Source organism: Culicoides brevitarsis, chromosome 3 (genome assembly GCF_036172545.1).
Source record: "Culicoides brevitarsis isolate CSIRO-B50_1 chromosome 3, AGI_CSIRO_Cbre_v1, whole genome shotgun sequence".
Classification (NCBI taxonomy): Eukaryota; Metazoa; Arthropoda; class Insecta; order Diptera; family Ceratopogonidae; genus Culicoides; species Culicoides brevitarsis.
The window spans coordinates 26,283,581-26,292,899 of record NC_087087.1 but is presented as its reverse complement, the minus strand read 5'-3'; the positions used below and the strand labels follow the sequence as shown (position 1 = coordinate 26,292,899).

Here is a 9,319-nt window from a genome sequence, read left to right as displayed (position 1 = left end):
ATGAAATCAATAATGTTTATAATAATACTTGCGAATCAGCGGTTCATTTATCATCGAAATTCAAGTGTATTCTGTTGGCCTGAAACTAATTTTCAATGTTATACGATGAATACAGAGGTTGTGGCCTGATAAAGCAAAATTTGGCTTTAAATCAATTTAATTTAATTTTAACTTTTTTTTTGCAGGTGACTACTATTCGTCATTCCATTTGTCGAATGATTCGTAAATTTCCTCGTCATCAGAATCACTGTTGTAATTAGCGGTAAGAATGACATCTAGTGCTTTTTTCATGGCATTTGCCAAATCAGAACTTTCGTCTAAGGGTATTGGAGAGATTTTTCTCTGTCGATCTTTGGCTGGCTTAAGATCGAATCCGCGTTGAATGTCTTGAAGCAAGTCGTTTCTGCCCCCATCTCTTTGAACAGGCTCCACTTTGGTTAGTTTGATGCCCTTTTCGATCTCCGAAAGAAGGTTTGAAGGCTTTTCTTGAATTGTTGGCATCATGGGGGCTTCTAACAAGTTTGGCATCAAAGGGGGCGGAGGAGGGGGAGGTGGGGCCAAAATGTTTTGAGTTTTCGTAATTGGAGCTAAATTTGGAGGATCTTCAGGTATTGGCGGAGGTATAGTCGGAATCGTTGGCGCAGGACGACTTATTTTCAGCAAAAGTTGATTTTCTTCAATGAAACTTTGAACAGCATCTCTTGTCTTTCGGTTATCCAACATTCGAGGCGTAACTCCGGCTGTGTCAAGAAATTTACTGAGTCTCTGAAGGGGAATTTCATTGTGTTCAACCTTTCCGCCCAGCAAAATTTTCAATCGATTGTCACGAGATCCGCTTTCTACATGTACAAAATTAGTTGGATTACCGATATCGGCTTTGCTGATTTTTCGTTTTGCTTTTTTCGCTTCTTTCTTTCCGACAATTACTTCGGGAATCTCTTTTACTACTTTTTGATCCACAAAAACGCTTGATTTGGCAGTTGAACGATTAGCGAGTTTCTCTCGTCGATTTTCCAAGTATTTTTGCAGCAATATTCCTAATTTGGTTGATTCGTCGTCACTGGCAAAGTTCAGACAAACGATTGATGCGTCACTTTCAAAAACGATCAAATAACGTCGAGGTTGCGTGAAAGTGAATTCATTGTAGATTTCTTGCTCCCAAATCGCTTGTCGACGTTTGATGCAATATAAACGCAGAAAGTAAGAGCGTTTGATGCCATCTTTGACGAAACATAAAACTCCCATGCTAAGAAAAGTCCATCGCGAGAATGAAGGAGGATTGGCGACAAAAAGTTGAACAACTGTCGTACATTGACTGATGCGTCGTTCGCCAAGTAAGGAAAAGACCAAAGTATTTTCTTCGATAGAAAGTAATTTGCTGGAACGATTTTCTCTGGGTTGAAGTGACATCTTTAACTCAAAAGACGATTCAGAGGAAACTAACTATTGTTCATACAGTAGTCGATTAATTTGTTACGAATGACTTTGCAGGAAACGGAAATCCTTTTTTTACGATAAAAATGTTTCTCAAATCATTCAATTCTTGAAAAGAGAGAAAAATTTTAACGTAAACTAGGTTACCCGTAGACTTCGTTCTATGTAAAATGGCAAATGCAATTATTTGTTGTCTAAATGGGGAAAGAGAGAAGATCCCTTTTGCAATTGCAGACAAGTTGACCAAACAATAAAACACATAGCCCTTGAATGTCCCTTAACGGCATTTCCTGGATCGATTACTGATATCCATAATGCCAGTAATCAAGCAAAGGATTGGATAACGAATTCTAATATTGTTTTATAGTTTAAATTTAAATTGATTTATATACGAAAATAATACCGTAATGTAGATAATTCTTATGGAAAAAAATAATCCGTTCTATTAACGAAAATAGGTTTTAAAATTCGTTCTATTAACATTTTTAATTTCGAATTTAGAAATTTCGAATTTTTTCAATACTTTTAACAAAAATTTTTGAGAATGAATAATTAAATAATAATAATTAATTTAATTAAAATTAAATTAAAACAAATAAATAGAATTAATTAATTATTTAGTTCATTCTTAATTTCCAATGAAAATATTTAAAAATTTAATTAATATTTAAATATTTTTTTGATAAAGCTCTTAAGTTTAATTTTTTTAGCTCAACAAAAATAAAAAAAAATTAAAATATTTTTTTTTAAATATTCAATTTTAATTATTTAAATTAATTGATAATTTATTAATTATAAATTATTCGAAACACAAAGAATATTTTTTAAATTAATAATTAACAAAAAACAAAAAATAAATAAATATTTTTTTTTAGATTTTTTCCACTAAAAAAATCTAAATTACTTATGCAAAAAATAAATTTTAAATAATTTAATTTAATTTAAAATTTTAAAAATTTATTATATTAATTAATTTGAAATTTTTTAAATAAAAATTTTTAATTTTATTAATTTAAAATTTATTTAATTTTTTGAAAAATTAATTCAAGTTTCGTTTTGTTAAGCTAACAAAATTTAATATAAATTTGCAAATATTTTTTTAAAATTAGGTAATAGGCGTTAAATTTGTTTTCAAAGCAAGATTCTTGAAACTATGCAATCAATTCGACTTTCAAAAAGTTAGTTTTTTCCCTTAATGAGAACTGAGAGTCACTCAAAAGTATCTTAATTTTTCAAAGGTTGAGTTTTTCTCAATTTTTCCATTAATAGCCCTAATGTTTTTGCTCCTAAACCTTCTTTTAGCTTAACCTGACTCACCACAAAAAACTTAAAAAAATTCGTGAAGCAGAATTTGCGTGGTTAAATTTCAAAACTTGTTTGGATTTTGAGTTTTTAAGGGTTTTGACTTGATCAAAGTTGATTTCCATAATTTATTCAATTCTAAAAGAAAGTTTTTTCATAAGTTTTTCAAAAATAAGATAAAAACCGAAAATTGTCCTTAACTAACTCAGTCCGATTCCAAATCTGAGTCATTTAAAAGCAAATCTGCCATCAAATCTATCGCTTCATGCATACTCATTAAAAGTTTCTCAATTTTCGCCTTTTTCTCCATTCGCTTTGATGTCATGATTTCTTGAAGTCCAATGGTAGTATCTTGTTCTAAATATGAGGGAAGTGATGTTCTCGAGATTCGTGATTCCGCTTCAGAATCTGATGCAAAACAAACTGAGGGGCTTGAATAACATTTGTCCTTTATATTTTTTTCTGCATTTGTGACTTCTTGAACTTCGGGATTTGTGACTTTTGTGACAACTTCAGTACTTTTGGATAATTCATCTTTCGTTTTAGGTTCATTAACTGTTTGTTCTTTACAAATTTTGTCATTTTTTGAAGACGTTTCTTGATTTTCTTTACTTTTTTCCGCCTGTATTAATAATTTAAGGACTTCACTTTTGTCTAAATGAACCACATTTGTTGGAGCACCGATATCCATTTCCTTTTCGGGCGAGCTTCGTTGTAGTTTATTGGAAATTCTTTTCGAAATCGAAGAATTTTCATTTCCCATTTTAAATTATTTTCATAAACTAACACTTTCAGTCAGATTTTTCTCATTAAAATAAATTTACAGAGGAAACTGCATTTCCTGCAGACATAAAAAAATGAATCATACAAAAAAATGATAACTTACAATCGTAATTCTCCTCAATCGGTGCATCCATCATAGTCTGGCGGAATATTTTGCTACTTTACACTTTTCTCAATTAAAAAAGACATTTTTCTCACAATTGTCTAAATGCACTTAGTTATTTGGCTAATTTTCATTTTCTCATTAATTTGAAGTCAAGAACTTAATTCAAGAACTTTTGTTAGACAAAATCCTTCATTTGCGGATTCATTTTTTCTTTTTTTGTTATTTTTCACAGTGACACAGAATTTGTTTGATCAATTTAATAGAAATACTACATTCAATGGAGAAACAGTTGTTGGTGTAACGTAATTTGCTGCATTCGCTGTAAAATTCGTGTTTAGCTTGGGAAAAGTTGTGTGCGTGTGTTGGTATGACGATATAACAAGAAGATAGGAAAAAGGGTTATTTTGTACACTAATTAATAATTTTTAAAATTTTTCGAATTTTTATTTTTTCTTCCTTTTGAAATTTAGAGTTTTTCTTAAAAAAATCACTTTTCCGGAAAATTTTTCGATTTTTCTGATTTTTCTTATCTGCCGCCTCACTGATTGCTTGTTGAAAGCAAACTGAAAACGCAATATATAGAAAAATTTGCCGCCTTGTTGCTATTTTATCATGTACGAGTTGTATGAAAAATGTTCGTATCTGTCTGTGTGACGAGCTACCATATTTTGCTGTAGATTGCGAAAATTCCATAACATAAACTGAATGGTTTTTTCGTGTATTTGTGGCGACAACAAAAGGTAGTTCGAAGTGGTTGTGACATATTTTAGCCAATAAATTTTAAGTTTCCTTATCTTTTTTCAATAATGAGGGAAATTTCGATACATTTGGTTCGGTCTCATAATTTATTTAAATATTGATTGGCAAAAGGCAATTTTAATGACGCAAAAATTGTTTTTTTTTTTAATAATATTTCTCCAAATTTGTTAAAAATTAATTTTAATTTTGACAAATATAGAAATTTTTGTTATTAAAAATTAAAAAAAAATATTTTAATAAAATTTTCGTCTTCTTTCGATAAATTTGTTTGTTTAGAAGTTTTTATAAAAAAAAAAAATTAAAAAATCATGAGAAAATTCATGGAAAATTAAGAAACTGTGGTTTAAGGTTCATTGCATAACCAAAGGAGTTCAAAATTTTTTTCTTTGAAAATGATAATGATTGCATACTTTCAGGTAATTTTTTTTGTAAAAAATAAAACTAAAAAATAGTGTATAGGTAGAACGAAGCTAACGGGTCCAAACAAAATGATTATAAATGTTCAAATTTGTTAAAAAATCAAGCTAAAAATTGTTGGGATCTCTAACAAATTTGAGCATTTATTCATCGTTGGACCCGTAAGCTTCGTTCTACCTATAAAACTTCTATTCGAGATTTATTTCTTACAAAAAATCCTGAAAGTATGCAATTATTATCATTTTTTTAATGAAAATAAATTTTTGTGCTCTTTTGGGTATGCAATAAACCTTAAACATGAATTTCTTAACTTTCCATGAATTTTCCAATATTTTTTTCAATTTTTTTTTATACAAAAGCCTTCTCTAAATTAATATCCTTAACTTTAGTTTTTCATATAATAAAAAATTCTTTTTAAATAGCTTTAATGAAAATTGAATTTTGCTCCTTTGGTTATGCAATGAACCTTAAACCATAATTTCTTAATTTTCCATGAATTTTCTCATGATTTTTTCAAATTTTCAACACAAAAACCTTCTTAAAATTAGGATCTAAACATTACAAAAAACTACAAAGAGATTCGTGAAGCAAAATTTGAGTTAATGCGTTACAAAGTTTCTGCCAAATTTTCTTCGAATAGAATTTTCGCATGAAAATTCCAATAAAGTCGAAATTTCCCAAACATATGTTTATACATTCTTGTCATGTTGTAAGCAATTTACAAGCAACTCATATGATTTATAGCAAAAAAAATGTTTTTAGAAGATTTCCCGAAGTTATTTTTTGTTGCTAAGTTATAAAAAATAGTTCCAACTCGGTTTATTTTTAGGTCTTTGTGTCACATTGATAAATCAGCGATTCAGATTAAAAATCAATTTCGATTCTTTATGACGATACTTTCAGACATTTTCATGGGTTAAAAAAACATTTCAACGAAAAAAAAAAGTTATTCATACAAAGCAATCATGAATAAACACACCATGAAATTAAGTTTGCTTTTTTTTTAGCTAAAAACGTTCATATGAGTTATTCTGACACAAGTTCATCCACCTATTTATTTACTACTTTCTGCAAATTTATAGCGCAAATAATAAAAATAAAAAAAAGTTATTGTTTTTGCGTGCGATGAAAAAGGATTTAAAAATAGGAGTATCTTGTTTTTATTGAGGCATTAACATTTTTCTTTTGTTTGATTGCTTGTTAAGTTATGTTCTGAATCTGAAACATATTTTTATTTGAAAAAGTTATTTTTTTCTACAATTTGCGTGATTTTGAGTCTTTTTATTTTTAAATAAAGTTTTTCCTTAAAAAAAGGGTGAGAATTGTACCGAAAAAACTTTGCAGACAGAAAAAATTCTGCAATTTCATAAAAAAAAAATTAGAAAATCAATTAAATAAAAAAATGCGCTGCGAAAAAATTCATTTGGCAAAATTTTAGCGCAAAAAATATCCTTCACCATGGAACCCATATTACACGATTGTTTCAATGAAATAAACAAATGTCAAGGCAACTCATGCATTCTGTAACATATAATTTGTTTGTTGATGTAATATTTAAGCAAAAACAAAAAAAAAAATCATTGCAATTTTTCCGCTTTTACTGAAAGAAGTTTTTTTTGTGTTTTTCAGATAAAATATACAAAAAAAAAATTAAAATTTAATTGGATTTTAATAAAAGAAGAATTTTTTTGATAAAAAATGGGTCGAAAAATCACCGTTGCAGTAGCAACTTTAAACCAATGGGCTTTGGACTTCGAAGGAAATAAGGCGAGAATTCTTCAATCCATATTGGAAGCACGTGAAATGTAAGTAATGTTTAAAGAAATTTTTAAAATTTTATAAAAAAAAATATTTTTTTAGGGGAGCTACTTACCGAACAGGTCCTGAACTTGAAGTGACGTAAGTTTTCATCTCATTACATAAGATTTTATATAAAATTTTAAATGTTTTTAATCGTTTAAAAAATTATTTTAAAATTTTTTCAAAATTTTTCAGAAGAAAAAAAATAATTTTAATTAAAAATTTATTAAATTAAATTATTTTTTATTTTTTTTTAATTTTTAAATTTTTTTAAGATTAAAAAAATCGTCAACTGGACTAATTTTTTTGTGATTTTTCACTTGAAATAGTTAAATTTCTTTATATTTAGATTTTTCACGCGGAAAATAATATTTTTATAAATAATAATTTTTTAATAAATAATTAATAATTTTAGAAAATAATATTTTATATGAAATCAGGTAAAATTTAGAATTTTTGATTATCAGAAGAAATATTTTGATGCATAAAAATTTTTAGAATATTTTTTTTCTAGTTTAAAAAATTATTTAAAAATTTTTTCAGAATTTTTCAGAAGAAAAAAAATAATATTTTAATTAAAATTTAATTAAATTAAATTATTTTTTAATTTTTAAAATTAAAAAAAAATTTAAAAAGTTTCGGTAAATGAAAAAAAATTAAATTAATTTTTAAAATTAAAAAAAAAATAAAAAGTTTCGGTAAATGAAAAAAAAAATTAAATTAATTTTTAAAATTAAAAAAAAAATAAATTAAAAGTTTTAGTAAATAAAAAAAAATAAAATTAAATTTTTAAATTAAAAAAAAAAATAAAATTAATTTTTAAAATTAAAAAAAATAAAATAATAAGTTTCGAAAAATATAGAAAAAATAAATTAATTTTTAGCTGTTATTAATTTAATATCTGAGATTTAAAAATAAGTCAAAATTTTTTAATTATTATTTAATTTATAATTTTTTTTTAGTGTAAACACAAAATTAAGCCAATTTTTTTTAAATTTCATAAAAAAAAAATAATTAATTTACCAAAAATTCCATTTTAGTGGCTACAGCTGCGAAGATCACTTCCACGAATCCGACACGTTTCTCCACTCATGGGAAGTTTTATTGGAGCTCATGTTGTCGCCCGTGTCGCAAAACATCCTCATTGACGTCGGCATGCCCGTTCAGCATCGCAACGTCACGTACAACTGTCGCGTCGTCTTCTACAACAAGAAAATCCTCCTAATTCGCCCCAAATTGGCAAATTGTGACGACGGAAATTACCGCGAAACCCGTTGGTTCACGCCATGGGCAAAATCACAAAAAACCGAGGACTACTACTTGCCACGAATGATTGCGGCGCACACGGGACAGTACACGGTGCCCATTGGAGATGCCGTGATTGCGACAAAGGACACGTGCATCGGCTACGAAATTTGTGAGGAGCTGTGGAATCCGAAGAGCACCCATATTGACATGTCGTTGTCAGGCGTTGAAATTATCTCGAATGCCTCGGGGAGTTACATGCAGCTAAGGAAGGCCTATATAACGACAGATCTCATTCGAAATGCGAGTTTTAAGGCGGGCGGTGCTTATTTGTTCAGTAATTTGCGCGGATGTGATGGGCAACGAGTTTATTTCAATGGATGTTCGGCAATTGCCTTAAACGGGGACATTATTGAACGTGGGAAGCAGTTTTCGTTGCAAGATGTCGAAGTTACCGTTGCTACAATTGATCTCGAGGACATTCGTGCTTATCGGTCGGCATTGCGATCACGTTGTTCGACCGCTTCGGCGACTCCGACATATCCGCGGATCCAAACCGACATCGAATTGTCGCAAACGAACGACGTTTATCTCCAAACAAGTGTCCCGATTCAATGGATTTATCACTCAGCTGAAGAGGAAATCGCTCTCGGACCTGCTTGTTGGCTTTGGGATTATCTCCGACGTTCCGGACAAGGAGGCTTCTTCTTACCGTTGAGTGGCGGCGTTGATTCCAGCAGCACCGCAACGATCGTTCACTCCATGTGTCGTCTTGTCGTCGATGCAGTTCAAACGGGAAACGCTCAAGTCTTGCACGACGTTCGTAAAATTCTTGCTGATCCAACTTACACCCCAGATAATGCACAAGCGCTCTGTAATCGTCTCTTGGTCACTTGTTACATGGGCAGCGAAAATTCCAGTGTCGAAACGCGTCAAAGAGCTTCGTTGCTCGCGGGACAATTGGGTTCGTATCACTTGGAAATCGCCATTGATGGAGCAGTTCGAGCACTGTTGACTATTTTTACGACAGTCACGGGAATGGTTCCGCAATTCAAGACGAAAGGCGGTTGTCCGCGACAAAATTTGGCATTGCAGAATATTCAAGCGAGATTGCGGATGGTTCTTTCTTATTTGTTTGCCCAATTGATGTTGTGGGTCAGAAATCGCCCGGGAGGATTGTTAGTTCTGGGATCAGCAAATGTGGATGAAGCATTGCGAGGATATATGACCAAATATGATTGCTCTTCTGCTGATGTAAATCCCATTGGAGGAATTTCCAAAACGGATTTGAGGAAATTTTTGATTTATGCGAAGGAGAAGTGAGTATTTTTTTTCATTTTAAATTCATTTCAGTTTTTTTATGTGTCTCTAAAAATAAAAAAAAATTAATTAATTTTTAAAAAAATTAATTAATTTTTATTAAAATTAAAAAAAATAAAATTTTATATTATTTTTTTATTTTTTTTTTTTTTT

General features: G+C 29.6%; 2 protein-coding genes across 2 annotated transcripts in view; one reads left to right on the top strand and one right to left on the bottom strand.

Moving 5' to 3' along the window:
- LOC134836039 (glutamine-dependent NAD(+) synthetase) overlaps positions 1-9,319 on the top strand; it is a 35,814-nt gene that overhangs the window by 24,362 nt on the left and 2,133 nt on the right. The window contains exons 2-5 of the mRNA XM_063851163.1: positions 186-262; positions 6,431-6,606; positions 6,662-6,700; positions 7,642-9,165. Of these exons, the coding sequence (XP_063707233.1) occupies positions 6,500-6,606; positions 6,662-6,700; positions 7,642-9,165 (1,670 nt within the window). The 5' untranslated portion in view covers positions 186-262; positions 6,431-6,499. The remainder of the gene's footprint in view (positions 1-185; positions 263-6,430; positions 6,607-6,661; positions 6,701-7,641; positions 9,166-9,319) is intronic.
- On the bottom strand, positions 193-1,410 carry LOC134833395 (actin nucleation-promoting factor WASL-like). The gene has a single exon (XM_063847704.1). The coding sequence runs from the start codon at positions 1,408-1,410 to the stop codon at positions 193-195; it is 1,218 nt and encodes a 405-aa protein (XP_063703774.1).

What these genes read in the sequence shown, in the direction of transcription:
- LOC134833395 (XM_063847704.1), bottom strand. Translation starts at nt 1,410, where the DNA reads ATGTCACTTCAACCCAGAGAAAATCGTTCCAGCAAATTACTTTCTATC.